The sequence below is a fragment of the Girardinichthys multiradiatus genome, chromosome 14 (genome assembly GCF_021462225.1).
Source record: "Girardinichthys multiradiatus isolate DD_20200921_A chromosome 14, DD_fGirMul_XY1, whole genome shotgun sequence".
NCBI lineage: Eukaryota > Metazoa > Chordata > Actinopteri > Cyprinodontiformes > Goodeidae > Girardinichthys > Girardinichthys multiradiatus.
Genome location: NC_061807.1, coordinates 3,700,547 through 3,720,191, shown reverse-complemented (window position 1 = coordinate 3,720,191; position 19,645 = coordinate 3,700,547). Strand labels below are relative to the sequence as shown.

At 42.0% G+C, this 19,645-nt stretch overlaps 1 protein-coding gene across 3 annotated transcripts in view; it reads left to right on the top strand.

Annotated features, from left to right (window-relative positions):
* The window catches only part of LOC124880509 (toll-like receptor 2), a 39,211-nt gene that overhangs the window by 2,101 nt on the left and 17,465 nt on the right, over nt 1-19,645 (top strand). Inside the window, exons 6-10 of one of the 3 annotated variants that reach the window (XM_047385659.1) lie at nt 467-617; nt 1,818-1,982; nt 2,070-2,249; nt 2,330-2,470; nt 2,551-3,063. In XM_047385659.1, the coding sequence (XP_047241615.1) occupies nt 467-617; nt 1,818-1,982; nt 2,070-2,249; nt 2,330-2,470; nt 2,551-3,063 (1,150 nt within the window). Of the gene's footprint in view, nt 1-466; nt 618-1,817; nt 1,983-2,069; nt 2,250-2,329; nt 2,471-2,550; nt 3,064-18,971; nt 19,203-19,282; nt 19,440-19,645 lie in introns of those variants that run through there. The other 2 variants (XM_047385658.1, XM_047385657.1) reach the window with 2 other exon arrangements.

The window sequence follows — 19,645 nt, the reverse complement described above, 5'->3', positions numbered from 1 at the left end:
CAAAGTCCATCCATCCATCTATCTTCTATACCTGCATGTCCTTGTAGTCTCACAGGGGGGCTGGTACCTATCTCCAGAAGTCAATGGGTGAAAGGCAGGGTACAACCTGGACATGTTGCCAGTCCATTCCAGGGCAACACAGAGTCACACAAGACAAGCAACCATTCACACACACACACATACCTAAGGGTAATGTAAAGAGACAAATTAACCAAAGTTTTTTCAGGTTGTGGTAGAAAGCTGGGGTACCTGCTGAGAACCCACGCAGGTCGAGATTTAAATAGGAACTCTGCCTGAGTCATTCTACAACATCAACATTAATTCCAGTCAAAAGGAACATCCTAAAGGGCTACTTTCAACATTAATCTGATAGGGAATGAACCATCTTGGGCTTGACTGTTGGTCAAGTCAAAATCAAAGGTTTTACCATTTAATGTGGCCAATGCATTTCCTGTCATTGTGTTAGGTGGATACGTGCTAACCGGACAGATCTGAGCAGCTTGGATGAGTTCTTCGTAAGTGACGTCACTATTATAGACATTTTAAAGTTCGCCATGACATCAGATCTGACGTTCCTGTTGCAGTACCAGAAGAAGCTGTCCATCGTAAACGCAAAGGTGAAAAAGACACTTCACAGACAGAACAGGTTAAACTCTGTCTACATGGTATTAATGTGAATTGGTATTGATTAACAAAGGTTAGCTTTAATTTTGTCAGATTCATATTTCATTCATTAATCATAATGACAAATATTTTTGATGTGATTTATCTTCAATTTTGAATTTCCTACAGTTATACACAAGAATTCAGTTTGATGTATTTTGATGGGATTTCTTCACAATTATTGTGAAACTTCTCTTAAGTAATAAACTAAGCAGCAGCGTTTCTTTGCTTTGGGCCATATGGGCATCTGCCCAGGGTGGGATTAGAAAAACAGTGGGGGGGCATCTCTTTTTTTGCATGTGCAGTCAACAGGAGGTTTGCATCCACTGCTTACTGCAAAGAAAAAGGAGAACATGCGATGTCCTTTGTGAAGGACTGCAGTCCATGTACCCTGGCCCAGATTTTATTGTAGTAGGGGGGTTGCAGAAGGAGGGGACATTCTTTGTCAAAGATATTAGTTGGAGGATGGATACAAAACAAATTTCAGAGGTATCATTATAAACCAAGGCACAATAACAGCAGTTTACAAGAGTTTGAAAAATATGGATGTTCATTCAAACTATTCAAAGTCAGAAACACTGAGGTAGCACCATTATGATCTGGGGTTACTTAAGACGGAACTGGAGTTTTTATCAAGATTCAAAAAAATGTGAGTTTACATCTAAAACCTTCAGGTTTGCAAGAAAAGTTTTATTTTTGACTGCAAAATTAGTTCAAGAATCCACCCAATAAAACAAAAGAATGACTTCCTGAGAGAAACCTTAAAGCTTTGAGATGACCTGGTCTGAGTGAAGAACTAAACTGACAGAAAACATGTGGTTCACCTGAAGAGGGCTGTGGACAAGAGATGTCCTCACAATCTGAAATATCTGGAGAACAATTTTGAGGTGGCTAAACATTCACAAGTTGTTCTCCTAAAAGGGACAGGATGTAGGATGCTGAAAGGCTCCTACCAAAGAAGCCACAATGCTGTTTCAGTTTATGGGTGCGCACTCTGAAACAGCCAAATTATTAGATCTCTTATTTCATTGCTAATTTGTTTTTTATTTATTTGGGTTTTTTTCTTAGTTGAATTGTACAGGATACAATGTTTGGTAAATTGTATATTTAAGTTTTACTCCCACCTCATAGATTTGTTCCAATTTTATCTACAGATGTTCTTGTTATCCTGTACCAACACCCAAATGATGGTGAACACAGAATACTTGGATGTCTCCGACAACCTGCTCACCGACCTGACCATGTCTTACATGCTGTGTGATGGCGGAGAGACCCTCCAGAACCTCAGAGTTTTAAACATAAGTGGAAACCACCTAAAGGTGTCGGCATTAAACTTGAGATGAAATTTGTGTAAAATTCCTTTCTGCCAACATACATCTGTCTACTAATTGTCCACTTGTGTCCAGTCTTTGTCCACGATGAGCCGTCTGGTCACAAAGCTCACCAGACTAACCCATCTGGACGGTAGCAGAACCAGCTACAGCTCCATGCCCCACAGTTGCACCTGGCCGTCCACCCTGAGGTATCTCAACATCTCCAGGGCTAAGCTAGCCACCATCACTCCCTGTCTACCAAAATCTCTGGAGGTATAGAGACTGGATCAGAGAGAAGTAAACCATCCCATTGAAAACATACATTCTATTTATTTCATACGTACTTCTTTAAGGTGCTGGATCTCAGTTATAATGATCTCAAACAATTTGTGTTGACACTGCCAATTTTGAGAGAGCTCCACCTCTCTGGGAACAAGTTCCTGAGGTTACCAGCAGGGGCGCACTACCCCAATCTGCAAACCCTTACAATACAGGTAACAAACAATCTAATGTGTCATGTTCTGTCTGCTCTGTGTTCCCCATGCTGTTCTATTCTTGTTTTATACTTTTACAGTTAAACACCCTGAACGTGTTCGGCCTTTCAGACCTTCAGTCATACAGACGACTCGAGAACCTGGAGGCAGGTCACAACAAGTTCGTCTGCTCATGTGAATTCGTCACCTTCCTCCACTCACAACTTGTGGGAAGTGGAGATGTGAAAATAACAGATGGAAAGCAGAGTTATGTTTGTGACTCCCCTCTTTACCTGCAGGGGGAGGCAGTGAGTCAAGTTAACCTTTCTATTATCCAGTGCTGGCCCGTTTTGTTTGTGTCTGTCAGCTGTGGGGTCGCCCTTTTTTTTGGGATCCTGGTTTCTGTCCTGCTTTGGCGATGCCATACCTTCTGGTACTTGAAGATGACTTGGGCGTGGCTCAAGGCCAAGAGAGGTTCCCAACGACGTTGGCAACAAAGAAACATGGATGGATCAGAACCATTGCTGTTCTTTGATGCATTTGTTTCCTACAGTGAAAAAGATGCTAGCTGGGTGGAAGAATTTCTGGTACCTGCGATGGAGGAGCCAAGGTAATCCTTAAACGTCGTTGTCTGCAATAGTGCTTTCTTTAATGTTAGTTGGGTGATGAACCATCATACCTTAACCAAATTGGTGTACGTTAATGACAATAGTCTAGAAGAATACCAATATGAAGTCTCTTATTGAGTGAACAATGTCATACTGGTGTGATATTAAAACCACTGGGTGCATGAGGCCACGTTGTAAAGTCTCTTATGCCAGATGGTTTCATAATATGCCTGAAATTTGAGCTTTATCTCAGTAAGTAAGGGTTTCCTCCTTGGTCACCTCCTGGAAATAAGTTATTCTCGATTGTTCTGGCCAGTGTTTACATGCCATCACAAGCCTGCACATCCGAGGCTTAAAAAAACAGCTCACTGAGCTGATAACAGATGTGAAGAAAAAACACCCAGACTCTCTCATCATTGTTCTTGATGAGACAGTCTTCTAAACTTGTGATTCAGACTGTAAGGAAGTGGATGGAGCAGACCTTTCTTTGACTGCACAGATTGGAGGGTTCTTGTTGCTTCAGCCACTGTATTGAATGAACTTGCTTAAGTTTCGGTGAGTTTTGGTGAGGACATGTGTGTGTAGACAAAGACCTTTCGCACATACAGCAACAATAAACCATTGTTCACTTCATATCTGAGGAAGCTGCAAAGGAACAATAAAGAGGCTTAGAGCAGTGGTGACCTGGATAAGCAGGCCAGGAACAAAGGGACCAAGAAGATAAGAGCAGCTAAGAGAAGCTACAGCAAAAAGCTAAAAAGCAGTTGATCCAACAGTTGAGCAGTTGATCCAACATTAGTTTGAAATGGTCTGAAAAACACCACCACCTACAGGAGTCCACCCCCTCACCCTGAGCAGAGTCCTCATACACAGTCAACCTAAACAGTTTGTCCTGCAGGTTCGAAAAGCAGCTCTTTACACCTCCCATTAACTCATCCACATTTCACTTTAACACAAAAGCTCCTCATGCACCAACCACCCTCCTCTCCTCAGACCATAAGGACATAAGATCATTGACGAAGATGTAAATAGGCTCTTTCAATGTCAGAAGACCAGAAAAGCTCTAGGACCTGATGGTGTTTTCATCTCATGCTTGGGAACCTGGTCTGACAAACTGACACATACTTATACTTAGATCTTCAACAAGTATCTGGAGTCTCTGGAGACTACAGACTTGTCACCCTGATTACTGTGGTCATGAGATCCTTTAGGCAACTGGTGTTGAAGCATCGAAAGGACATCAGCAGCCACTGATGGACCCCTGCAGTTTCCATACTGGGCAAAAAGGTCAGCAGATGATGCAGTCAACCTGGGACTGCACTTCATTCGGCACCACACCAACCACCCAGTGACAAGCACCAGAATCCTGTTTGTGGACTTCAGCTCAGCCTTCAACACCATCATCACAGACATCCTTCACCAGAAGCTAAGGGAGCATCCTTCATCTGATGCTTCCTGAAGCACTGGGAGCATCAGGTGAGGATGGGGAGCATTTTCTCCTGCACAAGAACCATCAGTACTGGTGACCCCAAGGGTTGTGTTCTCTTCCCCCTCCTTTCTCTGTGTACACAAATGACTGCCCCCCAGCGGACCCATCTGTGAAACTCCCGATGTTTTGCAGATGACACCGCTGTTTTTGGACTGATCCAGGACAGTGATGACATACCGACAGGAGGTGGATCGGCTTGTCCACTGGTGCGCTCAGAAACACCAGCAGGGAAACCCACAAAAGACAGTAGAGATGATGGTAGACTTCCAGAGAACACCCCCACACTCCCTCCCCCAACCATCCTCAACAACACTTTATCTACTGTGGATCACACCTGGTTCCTAGGAACCACCCTTCCTTGGGACCTCAGGTGGTCCTCACAGATAGACACTGTTTGGAAGAAGGCCCAGCAGAGACTGTTCTTCCTACAGCAACTCAAGAAGAACAACCTTCCACAGGAGCTGCTGGTCGTCTTCTACACTGCCATAATTCAGTCTGTTTTGTGGTCATCCATCTCAGTGTGGTTTGGCTCATCCACAAAGCAGGACAGGTCTAAACTACAAACAAACAACTGGATCTGCAGACAGGATCATCAGGGCTGACATTTACTCTATCCAGGACTTGAAAAGGTCTAAGGTCAGGAAAACAGCAGCTAACATCTCTGCAGACCCCACACATCCAAGACACAATATTTTTTGACTTTTACCTTCAGGGGGCATTACACTGTATTTATATAAATTTACAAAAAACAAACATTTCAAATGTAAATGGAACTGAAGTCAAATCTTTGTTTCTGTCACAAAACTTGCAAACAAAGCTGATTATGAATATTATGATTCGGTAATAATTATTTTCAATGTATAAATCTTTATGCTCTATAAAATATGCAATAACATGGCAGCCTGGCTGCACTTATTGGTCACCTGTTGGGGAGTCTTTATTTCCTTCTAGATATTTGAGAATAACATTTGCTCCGATTTGGGACAGTTTAAATGAGTTTGGATCAAGCTTACAGCGTACACCTGGTGGCTGTGTTGGATCGAGGACGGATCAATTTAAAACCATAAATGAACAGATCTAGAGTTCGTTTGGAACCGCATCGAGACCACCCCGTCCAGATGGTCCGTGTATGGTTGTTTTGGTCCACACCTTAGAGCAATTGCTGTGTTCATGTCTACACAAACAAACCACACTAAGGGGGAACCGAACAAGAGTTTGTTTTAGAGTGACTAAACACTATTTAGTTGTTTAAGTGGTTGTATAGTTGTTTGTGTTTAAATCAGATCTGTGCAATACCCCCTGCTGCCTGTGGTGGCAGTAATTCACCAGATTCCCTTTTTATCACAGTTCAAAGTGTAAAAAATCACAGATTTTGTTAAGCTATACATGCGACATATTGGAGCACCTAATGTTTAAATTCTGGTTATAATGAAGGACAGAAACTGAATAATATTCTGGTTTCATCTTGTATCCTGTTATAGTGACACAGACTCAGTGAATCCAACATCACCACTGACTCTCTGTCTCCACAAGCGGGACTTCCTTCCTGGACACTGGATCATGGATAACATCATGAGTTCCATCGAGCGCAGCCGTCGTACTGTCTTCGTCCTCTCTGAGAACTTTGTCCAGTCCGACTGGTGTCGCTATGAACTGGACTTCTCCCACTTCTGGCTGTTCGACGCCGGCGGAGACGCTGCCATCTTGATCTTGCTGCAGTCGCTGTCCAAGGATGACATCCCCAAACGTTTCTGCAAACTGCGCAAACTCATGAGCTCCACCACCTACCTGGAGTGGCCTCAGGAGGAGGAGAGGAGGCCGGAGTTCTGGAGGAGTCTACGCAACGCTGTGAGACGAGACGATGAGCAGGAGAACTGACAGAAGAAGAATAACTACCATCAAAGAGACAGACAATAAACTTGATGATCAAGCCTGGTTGCTACACGTTGGTCGGTACTGATTTCATAAAATCCATGCATGACATATTTTATCTAGACCAGCATATCCCTTGTTTAGCTAAGTCTGGTGGATATTTATCAATGGGAATACTGCAAAGGACTGACTACATATTACTGGAACAAGCATTGTCTGATTGTATGTAGTTATGTCCAAAGTGGATTTATCTGAATCTGAAACGTCAAACATGTTGAGGAAAGAAATACACAAATGAACTGTTTTTAGAAGAGCCTAACATTAAGCTACCAGGAACCATATCGACCATAGATGTAAAGGTTACGAACTTTCAAAGTTCTCGTTCTCAGTCCAGTCTTTGTACCGGATCAGGGTGAACTATCGTTCTTAAAACTGTTGAAAACCTCATGAAAATGGAGGGAAAAGACTAAACAAGACTAAAGAACATGGCTGCAGAATTAGCAAATAAAAATCATGCTTTAGAAAATAAATGTATAAATCTATTAAAGACCAGACCTGATTGATACATCATCTTTCACTTGTTAGGAATCACCTCGTTGATCCTGTTTCCAGTCGGCCCCAATGTTTCATGCATTTTCTATAGTTTTATGAAAACTTTTTGGACCAACTATGAAAAAAAATTATTTCTTTCCAAATCCCTAATCTCAGCCTGGCGAAGAGTTGGATAGCATTTAAGGTCCATCCAGGCTAGAAAATAGGGATTGGCATTTATCATTTATCATGAAAAATGTTGAAGTATCATGACAACGATAAATCCCAATTAATGATGTTTGAAAACTCCTAAAACCTGGTTGCATTGTTGGGGTGGTTACTTTTAATATATTTTCTCCACAAAGTGTTCAGTGAAAGGATCAATAAATATCAATCAATTCAAAAATACTATTAAACACAGTTCATGTGTGCAGTTTAGTGGTGAAATTCACCCTTCTTAATGTAACTCTAGTCCTGAAGAAGCCCATTTCAGAATGGATTTAATTTTCCAGAGCAGTATTTGTGTTTGTGGCGCTATGACAGCTGTGACCTGCAGCCACACCCCCACTGCTACCTAAAAAGAGACTGAATTTATCATTATCACAATAGTACCACATAAAATTGTGATAACATTTTAAGTCCATGTCTGCCCACCCCTCAATTCTGCCATGATCCAGACAGACTTATGCTACAAGCTTGTGCCTTTAACCAGAGGGAGCGTATGTATATATTAGAGCCTGTATGTGTAATCAACAAGAAAGTAAAATGATTCATCTTTAAAGACATTTGCTTTACAGCCTGAAGAAAACTCCTGTCCACTATGCAGGTTTTTCAGACCCAAAGACTCTAAATTGTGATCTGAGACAGGAGTCCCTTTCAATGCTGAGAAACTTTAACAGCTGTCAGCTGCACAACTGAATGTAAAACACCATTTAGCTAAAACTAGGCTGTATTTCTTCCTTCTGCCACAACTCTGTGGTACGTCAAAGCCAGAATCCCTTTCACTATTGCACATCTGATAGAGATCTGCGTTCAGAAACCACCAAGCTGTGCAAAATTCTCTCCTCTGAGCCTGATGACCAGTCCTGTTTATTTTAGCTCCTGCGTGGGCAAGCCTCTTGCACTAATGCACATGTGTGTGTGTGTGTGTGTGTGTTTGTGTGTGTGTTCCTGTCTTGGCATCACAGTGAGAACCAATTTTCCGGTATCACCATCAAATTCAGGACCATTTGTACCAAAGTGAGGACATTTTGCTGGTCCTTACAACCTATTTTGCTAACGGTCAGGTTTAGGACTAAGGTGTGAATTGAGTTTAGGTTAAGGTTAGGATTAAGCATGCACTGGTCATGGTTAGGTTTAGGATTTCGTCTCTTCTTTTTGCGGATGACGTGGTCCTGCTGGCCCCCTCTAGCCAGGACCTACAGCATGCGCTGTGGCGGTTCGCAGCCGAGTGTGAAGCAGCTGGGATAAAGATCAGCTCCTCCAGGTCTGAGGTCATGGTTCTCGACCGGAAAAGGGTAGCTTGTCCTCTTCAGGTTGGACGGGAGTTCCTGCCTCAAGTGGAGGAGTTTAAGTATCTCGGGGTCTTGTTCACGAGTGAGGGACAATTGGAGCGGGAGATCGACAGACGGATCGGTGCGGCTGCCACAGTAATGGGGGCACTGTGCCGGTCCGTTGTGGTGAAGAGAGAGCTGAGCCGAAAAGCGAAGCTCTCAATTTACCGGTCAGTCTACGTTCCTACCTTCACCTATGACCGTTCTTTGGGTCATGACCGAAAGAACGAGATCCCGGATACAAGCGGCTGAAATGAGCTTCCTCCGTAGGGTGGCCGGGCACTCCCTTAGAGATAGGGTGAGGAGCTCGGCCATCCGGGAGGAGCTCGGAGTAGAGCCGCTGCTCCTCCACATCGAGAGGAGCCAGTTGAGGTGGCTCGGGCATCTATACCGGATGCCTCCTGGACGCCTTCCTCTGGAGGTGTTCCAGGCACGTCCCACCGGGAGGAGGCCCAGGGGACGCCCAGGACACGCTGGAGGGAATATGTCTCTCGGCTGGCCCGGGACCGCCTTGGGCTCCCCTTGGAGGAGCTGGAGGAGGTGTCTGGAGAGAGGGACGTCTGGGCGTCTCTGCTGAGTCTGCTGCCCCCGCGACCCGGTCCCGGATAAAGCAGAAGACGACGAGTGTGTTTTTGTGTGTGTATGCAAACTAAAGCATGTTAAAAGCATAAAGGTGAGGCGTCAGGAAGAGGGGAACTGTTTTATAGCCTTTAGTATCCAGTAAAATAATTTTAATTGCACCAATATACTCACTTACACCCTTTATATTTTCAGTCTTGACCCCATTTACTGTTTGGAGCTGCGATCATACATGTTTATGACTTAGTTTTCGGTATAGGCAAAACAAAAAGAACCAAATGAACAGAACTTTCTAGATGACTCAGGCTGGAAAGATGCTTCTTATTTTTTTCAAACAATTACTTTTAGGTCCCTGTGAGGTCAGGACTTCAACTCCCAGTTTTTGATCTGGGTTTTTTTGCTCCCTGATTCTGAATTGTGACTCCTGTCTGCATGTCTGACTCCGGTGGCCTACGTGTGTGGACAGTTACAGGAACGAGAGGCACAAAAAGAGGCTAAAACATCTTTTGCTTGTGCTGCAGATCACTGCAAAAAAGGAAATGGAGCATAAAAGTATAAAGCAGGAAGTCACTGAACTAATGTTATCCCAGCAGAGATATAGATAAGTAAGAAAAATCATACTTTTAGGCAGTTTGAACGCAGGTTATTTTTGTTGATCGAGATGGAAACAGGAAGTAAAAAAAAAAAAACATTTAGTTTTGAATAAGTTTTAATTTTTCTTAGTAAAAGCAGTTTCAAGAATGACTAAAAAAAGATGATCAGATTGCCATGTGGACTTGACCAAACGTGTAAAAACTAGAGCAGATAGTGGAGTAAAAGGTCAACTCTCCATCCAGAGGAACATGGCAATATTATAACACTGAGCTTCACCTGCTGCTGCTTTCACAAGCTGCATCTTTGGCTTCAGGATGCTGGAGGTTTTGGATGTACCAGTGTGGAAATCATTTTTAGCCAATTATATTGGACCCCTGATTATTTTAAGAGAAACAATAGACAAGAAAAATGTAAGGTTTCTTAAGGTGTGGGAATATTCTGGGTGCCCCATGGAGCAGATGTGGTGAGATTCTGTAAACATACAGCATCCTGCAACTACCTCCTGATTAATTCACACTTTGTCTCTTATCAATCGAGATGACTTGAAAAATTACAGACCTTTATCCAATCTTCCATTCTTATCTAAAATTCTTGAGAAAATAGTTGCTAATCAAATGTGTGAACATTTACACAGCAATGATCTGTTTGAAGAGTTTCAGTCAGGTTTCAGAGCTCAAAGTCACTAATGATATTCTTATGGCCTCAGATAATGGACTTGTGTCTGTTCTGGTTCTATTAGATCTCAGTGCTGCATTTTGATACAGTTGATCACAATATTCTCTTAGAAAGGCTGGAATATATGCTCACCTTCTACCGATGACCCACATGATCCTGTCTTTCAGTGTTTAACCCTTTCTCTCTCCTAGACATGGCTACTGACTGAGCTTCTACTGTAACTAACTCTATGTGCTCTCTTTCAGACTCTAACCTTGAAAACTGGCTCAGAGTTTATCTGTTCTTTCTTTCTTGGTGAAACGACTAAAGGAGCTACATCCATTAACATTTACTTTTCTTCCTATAGAAAGTACTCCTGGATCAGTGCTTCTTTGTTCTCTTTGTGTCTCTGCTCTGTTCTCTCAAACCCCCAGTCGATCGTGGCAGATGGCCGCTCACACTGAGCCTGGTTCTGGTTCTGCTGGAGGTTTCTTCCTGTTAAAAGGGAGTTTTTCCTCTCCACTGTCGCTACATGCATGCTTAGTATGAGGGATTGCTGCAAAGTCAACGCCAGTGACTGTCCACTGTTGTAACATGCACTGCTACAAGTCACTGACTGAATGCAATCTGCTGGGTTTCCTGAGATAGAAACATTTTTTTATTCAATTGGAATAAATAACTGAATCTGACTGCACTGTTCAATGGTTAGTTATTATTTGGAATGTATGAACCTGACTTGAAATCTATAAGATTCGATTGAATTGACTGAGCCCATTTTAAAGTTACCCACCTTTCACACAATACAACAGAAAACAACACTCTCCAATTATTTTTACCTCTGCCTTCTTCCCTCCCTGTTGGTTGGAGTAAGGGGGAGTCAGGTTTAGCCTAAACCGGCTCAGTTATGGTTGAGGTGCAAACACACCCTCCATTTCTGCTACCTTCTCTTTTCCAATGGTTATAATCAGTCTGACAGAGAGAGGTAGCCCCACTCCTTGTGGTTTTTAGTATAACAATGACCACCAGTGGGCTCTACATGGACACACTTTATCAGTTTATTATTTTACTTAGTACCCAAACTCATGGCCAAACTCTAACACTCAGTAGTTTAATCTAACCTCTCCAACAACCCTATACCATTCCAAACGCTTTATGAAGTGCCTTGAGACGACATGTGTTGTAAATGGGCACTATATAAATAAAACCGAATTGAATTGAATTGAACCTCAGAATTCAACATATTTCATTGGTATTTTTGTCATAGACTAAGACAAATTAGATTACATCCAGCTGTTTTGTTTCTGGTCTCAGACAAACAGCATTGTGAAGACCAAGGACACAGCTGACAAGTCTGGGAGGAAGTTGTGGAGACATTTTATCCAAGTTAAGTTATGAAAAATTAAATATCTCACACAACTACCAAGACCTAAACTGACAGGCCGAGCAAGGAGAGGATTATTCAGAGAAGTACCCAAACGGCCAATGGTAACTCTGGAGGGGCTGCAGAGATCCACAGCTCAGGTGGAGGGGAGTCTGTTCACAGGAAGACTATGAGTTGCGTACTCCACTCTTGCATTTAAGGAAGACTGGATAGAAGGAAGACTGGCAGGAAAAAGGCCATCACTGAGAGAAAGCCAAAAGAGGTCCCATATAAACTTTTCATTTTACAAATGGATGTAGTTTTCTTCAAGAGGAAAAGCAAAGTGTTAGACTTGATGGAAAGACGAATGGAGCTAAACACATGGCAATTCTGAAAGAAAACCAGCTGGAAAAGACAATGGCCCCAAAAATACAACCAAAACTACAATAGCTTAGATCAAAACATTTTAATATGTTAGAATGGCCTAGTTAAAGTCCAAACCTAAATCCAACTGGTAATCTGTTGCAAGACGTAAATATTGACAAATTCAGAGATGTATCCCATCCAAACTGACCGAGCTTAAGCTATTTTATAGAGGAAAGACACATTGTAGGGAGCAGAGTAGCAACTTGTCAAACTGCTATCAAATAAAAACCAGTCAAAAACAACTTCAGGCTTCAGAACCCAGAGATTAGCTTGCACCTATCCGTGCACAAACACACAGACTTTGAATTTATGTGCAGAAGTCCTTCTGATTGGATGTGCTGAGATCTATTCAGAGAGCAGTGCTTTAGTAAGAACAATTTTTAATTTGTAAGCAAGGAACAGAACAAGTTTCTCTCTCTCTCTCCAAGGTGCACAGCCCCTGCTCTGCTGTTGAGCAACACAGACACAAGAGTAGGTTTGGAGGGGCTGCACTACGTAAAAAGTCTAAATTTTGAACCTGAACTTTTTGTTTGTTGGTTTTGTACTTTTTCATAATCCCCTTTTTATCAGTATTACATGTATTTCTTATAAGTATATTAATGTTTGTGTCCGTCTTTACAGCCCTACCATGAGCTGGAGTTTGATGCAGCTGTTGCACTGTGGGGAAGCCAGTAGGTGGTTAAATGTCCTCATTTCTCCTGAAGCTTCTCGAAGTCACAGATGTGTTACACTGATAAACCTCACACCAATTTCTGCTTTTAATTAGTAACCCACATGCTGTAGTTAAAGTGACCGAGAGTATAAATATGACATAGTGAGAAGACACAACTTCTAAAATATATACTTAACTTATTTTAAGCATGACCCACAAATGTTTAAAAGGTTGATGGACGAAGTGTGGGATGGACCCTGGACAGGTTGCCAGTCCATCACAGGGACACAGGACAGCCTGTTCTCTCTTCTTTGGCTCAATGAAGCATGCAGGATGAATTTTCTTCACTCCTCCTGCAGGGTGGCCAATAGTACAGGCCTCAGCATTTCCAGGAAGTGGACAAAATCTTTTCAGCAGCCTTGATGGTACTTTTACTTCTGCTTTGGTTTACAGATTAGACTTTTGGTCTTCAGGTTTGAGCTTGAGAATGGCATAATACAGCTCCTCATCAAAGTCACCAAATGTTTTTTCAGCAGAGAAGAAATAGTAATTTGTCTCTGGCTCAGGAATGTCATAGTTAAACAGAGCAGAGACGTATGATCCAGTAGCACAGATACACTCTTTTCAGTTTAACACCCTGAGCATGTTCGGCCTTTCAGACCTCCACTCGTACAGATGGCTGGAGAACCTCCAGACAGGTTACAACAAGTATGTCTGCAGCTGTGATTTTGTTAACTTTCTGCAGTCACACCTAAAGGGCGGCGAAGACGTCAGGTTAACAGAGGCCTAAGCCTGCAACTCCCCTCTCCACCTGCAGGGTGAGGTAATGAGTCAGGTCCACCTCTCGGTCGTTGTTTGCCACCCGGTTTTGTTCATCTCTGTGAGCTGCGGGGTCACTGATATGTGTACTGATATGTGTTCTGCTCTGGCGACTCCACGTCTTCTGGTACCTAAAGATGACTTGAGCCTGGAAGAGAGGAGACCGGAGTTCTGGAGGAATCTATGCAACGCTCTGAGAGGAGACGACTGAACGTGGCTGAGTCAGAAAGGATAGAGGAAGGAAAGAAATAAAATGAATTGGATGTGGATTCAAACAAAGAACAAAAGGAATAAAAAGAAACAAATATGGACAAATAGAAACAATTTATTTCTTTTGAATAAACCATCCAAAGCGCCTATGCTGCAACCATTTACGTCACCCCACTGACTATATTTCTCTGATGGGAGAAGAAGTGGAGGTGGTGGAGTAGTAAAAATATCTTATTGTTCGACTGGACAACAGACTGGATGGAGAAGCAACAGTGAAGCCGTCTACAAGTAAGGACAAAGAGACTGTCCTTCCCGATGAAGCTTAGGTCCTTCAGTGTTTGTAGCCAGATGCTGCATGTCTTCTATAAGTCCGTTACTGTGCCATCAAAGAATGCTGGTTCTGTTCTGGGGTTGCTCTGGAACCTCTGGAGATGATTGTTAAAAGAAGGATGTTTCATAAAATGTGTGTTCAGTCAGATGCTTCTTCAGATCCACTGTAATACTGACCCCTACAGGAGATCCTTCCTGCTCACAGCCATCAACCATCTACAACAACCCTTTAAAGAAAGTTGGATAATATAACATTTCATTTTAATTTAGGATTAATTAAGTGAGACAGTAAGATCTGTTAGAAAAGGCACCATCTCCCCAGCTAACAGTATGCTGAAAGGATTTCATGGTGTTTAGCTTCAGTTTGTGATTTTCTTTCACTAATAGTAATGTAAACTGGCCACTGGGTGGAGCTGTGGACTTCTATTTCATGTCAGACTAAACCCAGAAGAATTTAACTGTAGGACCTGAAAAACTATGCAGAATGTAAAAATTTAATTTTAGCAAAAAATACCATAGTGAACTTTTGTGTCATTTTTTATCCCTTTTTTTAACAAAATTACCAATATCACAGTTTGCTCTATTAGTGTTGAAACGTGTCAGATTTTATTTTTTATTTTTAATATTTTCAACTTACAGCCTTCTCTGAATACCTTGAAGGGCCTCACAGCTAAATGCATCAGCGCTGCTATAATATTTAGCCAATTTTTCTTTGTTTTATGTTTGTGAAACTTTACTGAATACAATGACCCGTCCAGTATTTTTAACTCGTTACGTGTGAGGATTTCACGGACACATCCAGAAATACATTACCACCTCACATAGCCCATTTTAGCTTTGTGGGGGCCCTAAGAAAGATGCTGTTTGGGGACCCCTAGTACAACCCCACTTCCAATGATGTTGGGATGTTGTGTAAAACCTAAAACAGAATACAATGATTTGCAAATCCTGATTAACCTACATGCATTTGAGTCAATTTGGATTCTGTAACATATTACCACATGGGCCCAGGATCACTTCAGAAAACCATTGCCAGATAACACAGTTTGTCTCTACTTCTACAAGCACAAGTTAAACACCAAGCAAAGTAAAAACCATATATTAACGACAGCCAGAAACTCCACTGGCTTCATGGGTCCCGTGCTCATCTGAGATGGACTGACGTGAGGTGGCAAAGTTTGCTGTGGTCTGAGGAGTTCACATTCAACATCCCATCTTCATTGGAATTGGGGGTTGTATGAATATTGCCGTCAAACTTTGACAGAAGGAGTTCTAACTTGTTAAGTGATCCAGACATGCTTCAGTCTGACTCTTCAGGAGCAAACAGGCTTTATTCATGTTAACATCCAAACAAAATACATATCTGAAGAAGAACAAGATGGGACACAGAACCCAACCTACTGGTGCGGTCCTCCAAAGTATACACAGTTTCCACAGCAAAGAACTTGACATTTAATTAACTTCTTCCCAAGACACGTCAAACATGTTCCTCAGACAAAATGGCTTAAAGATCAGAGAAACGGACATTTCCGTTTTTAAATTTAGGTGGATTTTTTCGCATTTTCCCTGCAATTCAACACAATTGCAGATTTAAAAGACATTATGAACATTACTGTTGCTTGAGGAGCACAAGATACTGTACTGCCATGATCACTGGGTGAGAGATGGTTTAGACCTTGGACATGGCACCACTACATTGCTTCAAGTTTTTATCCTTCACTACAAAAGAGCCTGAAAAACAAAGCAACTGCACCTCCATTTTGCAGATCAAATTAGAAATAATTATTTTAATCATTTTTCAAAATCTTACTATATCTGTTCAAATTCTTATTTAAAACAGATCTTTTTTATGTCTTGTGAAGTAGTTCATTTTGGACACCCCTGATATGAGAAGGCAAAAACAGGTGGATGTGTTGTCATGTTCTCGTTTACTCTCTTGACCCACATGAAGAATCAAATCAGGACGCAAAACAGCAAGTTTAAAAACGATTTATAGAGGAAAGGGAATCCGGGAAATAAGACTGTGGCAATGGCACTGATGGTTGTAGACCAGGGCCAGTGTTTTTTCATGGTGGGCACAGAACAAAAGAATGAAAGAAAAAAAAAAAAACAGGGCAACATTTCGTCGTTTAATGTCGTGATCTTACAGATGAAAATGGATCCTATCTCAACATGGGTAAAGCTAAAAGTGCAACACCTTAATTTTTTACTTTATAAAAAGGGACCGACCCGTTTCTGTGCCCGCACATGCTATCATAAGAAATTGATTTAGTATTATGTCTTCAGTACAGGGGCCATAACAGCAGCCAAGACCAGTTCTTCAGGGGCAATGGTCCCTGTTGGCCCCTGTGGTTGTTGGTGCCAGACGGGCTGGTCTATATATTTCACAAACTGCTGATCTACTGGGATTTTCACGCATTACCATCTCTAGGGTTTACAGAGAATGGTCCAAAAAAAAGAAAATATCCAGTGAGCGGCAGTTCTGTGGGCGCAAATGCCTTGATGATGCCAGAGGTCAGAGGAGAATGGCCAGACTGGTTCGAGCCCATAGAAAGGCAACAATAACTCAAATAACCACTCGTTACAACCAAGGCATACAGAAGAGCATCTCTGAATGCACAACACATCGAACCTTGAGGCAGATGGGCTACAGCAGCAGAAAACCACATCGGGTGCCACTCCTGTCAGCTAAGATCAGGAAACTGAGGCTACAATTCGCACAGGTTCACCAAAATTGGACAATGGAAGATTGGAAAAACGTTGCCTGGTCTGATGAGTCTCAATTTCTGCTGCGACATTCAGATGGTAGGATCAGAATTTGGCATCAACAACATGAAACCATGGATCCATCCTGCCTTGTATCAACGGTTCAGGCTGGTGGTGGTGGTGTAATGGTGTGGGGGATATTTTCTTGGCACACTTTGGGCCCCTTAGTACCAACTGAGCATCATGTCAACACCACAGCCTACCTGAGTATTGTTGCTGACCATGTCCATCCGTTTATGACCACAGTGTACCCATCTTCTGATGGTTACTTCCAGCAGAATAACGAACCATGTCATAAAGCACGAATCACCTCTGACTGGTTTCTGGAACATGACAATGAGTTCACTGGACTCAAATGACATCCACAGTCACCAGATCTCAATCCAATAGAGCACCTTTGGGATGTGGTGGAATCTGTGTGATGCTATCATATCAATATGGACCAAACTTTCTGGGGAATGTTTCCAGTACCTTGTTGAATCTATGCCACGAAGGATTAAGGAAATTCTGAAGGCAAAAGGGGGTCCAACCCGGTACTAGCAAGGTGTACCTAATAAAGTGGCTGGTGAGTGTATGTTAGTGAAAGAGAATAACAGCTTAATGTTAAGGGGGAAGGTTGTCTGCTCAGAGGAGTTAAGATGATCCTGTATCCTTCTATAGGACAGAGATCTCACACACAAACAATTCACACTCATCTACCAGGATCATGACACGTATTGCATGGTCTACATACAGTATGAAACTGCTGTGCATGCACATTTCCTCTTTCACAATGTCAGTTCACACTTGAACGTGTTCTTCCTCGCTAAGACGACAAAAACCCTTCTTAATCTCTTCTATATTTGTTTTTTATTGTCCTTTACATCTCAGCTCATCAAATACTAAGGTATGAAAAATGACTTAGAAACATTTTGCTGTTTCATTGATTGAACTTAGATTTTTTTCTGCATTTTCAACTCTATTAATTTTCCAGAACTGCGAAATGAAAATACATTTTTACATAAGAAAAGAGGCTGTTGATTTCACACCTTGTTGCATTTTCTGCATATATTTTTCTTTTATTGTAAGAGTTAGAAAAGCTACAACATGGTGTTTGCTTAAAGCGGTTATAATCAAACTTTTACAGTGGGCTTAAAAAATGAATTATTATTTTTATTTACAGAAATGCATTTTGAATTCAACACACTATACTTAATCAAACTCAATTCAGTTTATTTATATAGCGCCAATTCACAACACATGTTGTCTCAAGGTACTTCACAAAAGTCAGGTTCATACATTCCAATTAATCCTAATCACTGACTATGGGGAAAAAGGCATCAAATGTCTTCTCTCTCTATAAAAACTAATGCAAGGCTGTCTGAAAACAGCAGTGTCAGCAGTGTTTTCTTTACACACTCAAACATTTATAAACTGAAGAATGCTTGTAGGTTTAGTTTTCATGTGAATTACTGAACTAACATCCATTCTGCATGGAGTTGACCCACTTCAGGCACCTGTGAACAGGTTTCCCAGCCCAGGACTACATTCCACTGTTTTTCTGCATTTCTTGGTCGTGCTCAGAAACGGCGTCTATAGACCTTATTAGATCACCCTGGAGCTGATCATTCTTTCATCAAATCAAATTTAGTTTTTTCTCTGTTATTTTTATTTCCCCATTTTAGTTTTCAGTTTTGCTCGACACCTTTCAGATTATGAAGCATTTAAAAGTGTTGGAGCAGCCTGTCATTTACAACATTTCTAAATCAGTTTTCTCTTCTCTAATCTTCTGAACCAAAGTATGCTACAGCGATTTGATTCTGAGTCATATAAAAACCAATAAAACCTCAAGCAAAGTTCCCCTTTTAACAGCTACAGTCTGTGTGATGCAGTTAGGGTCGACAGTGGAGACAAGAAGAGTTTATTTCCTCATAAAATGATTTCCGCACACTTCTTTCCTGACTTTTACTTCTGTGTCAGAGTCAGGTCATTCAAGCTGCAGCAAAACTGTTCTGATTCACTTTCCTGCTTCTGCAGTTCATCCACTGAAACACTCAACTTTTCCTTACAGAATGAAACATCTAACGATACTCACCGTGCTCCTCTTCCTCTCTCTGATGCGGGGTCAGATGGTAAACGGGGATGAGGGGAGGCCGTCCTGCAGTCGCTGCGACCTCCATCTCTCCTGTAACTGCTCCTATAGCGGATTCACCAGCGTTCCCATGGTAACAGACCAAGCTCTGAGCCTCGATCTTTCCTTCAACAACATCACCATGGTGACCCAAGATGACCTGATTGGACACTCACAGCTGAGGGTTCTGGATCTCCACGGTAACCATGATGGGATTTAAGGCATCCAAACTGAAATAACCAGTAAAATGTGTCTGAATGCAGGCCTCTCTGTCCTGCAGGTAACAGATTAGCTGTGATCCATCCAGCAGCGTTCGACTCTCTGTGGAACCTGGAGGATCTGGATCTCTCTGACAACCAGCTGACCATCCTCAACCACAGGTGGTTCAACAAGCTGGAAGTTCTGCAGCACCTCAACCTGCTCGACAACCCGTACAGGTGAGGAGCTCAGGTTACACCTCATTGCAGAAGCATTTATAGCATTTAAATTTGTAATCCTGTGTGTGAGAGATCAACACAAAGTGGGGCAAAAATGCTAATAAGATTTCTTGTAAATACAAATCTAAGAGATGGATGGGGAGCATGTGTGAACATTCATTCTCAAAATCTTACCATGGATTCTTAGTTGGATGAAGGTATGGACT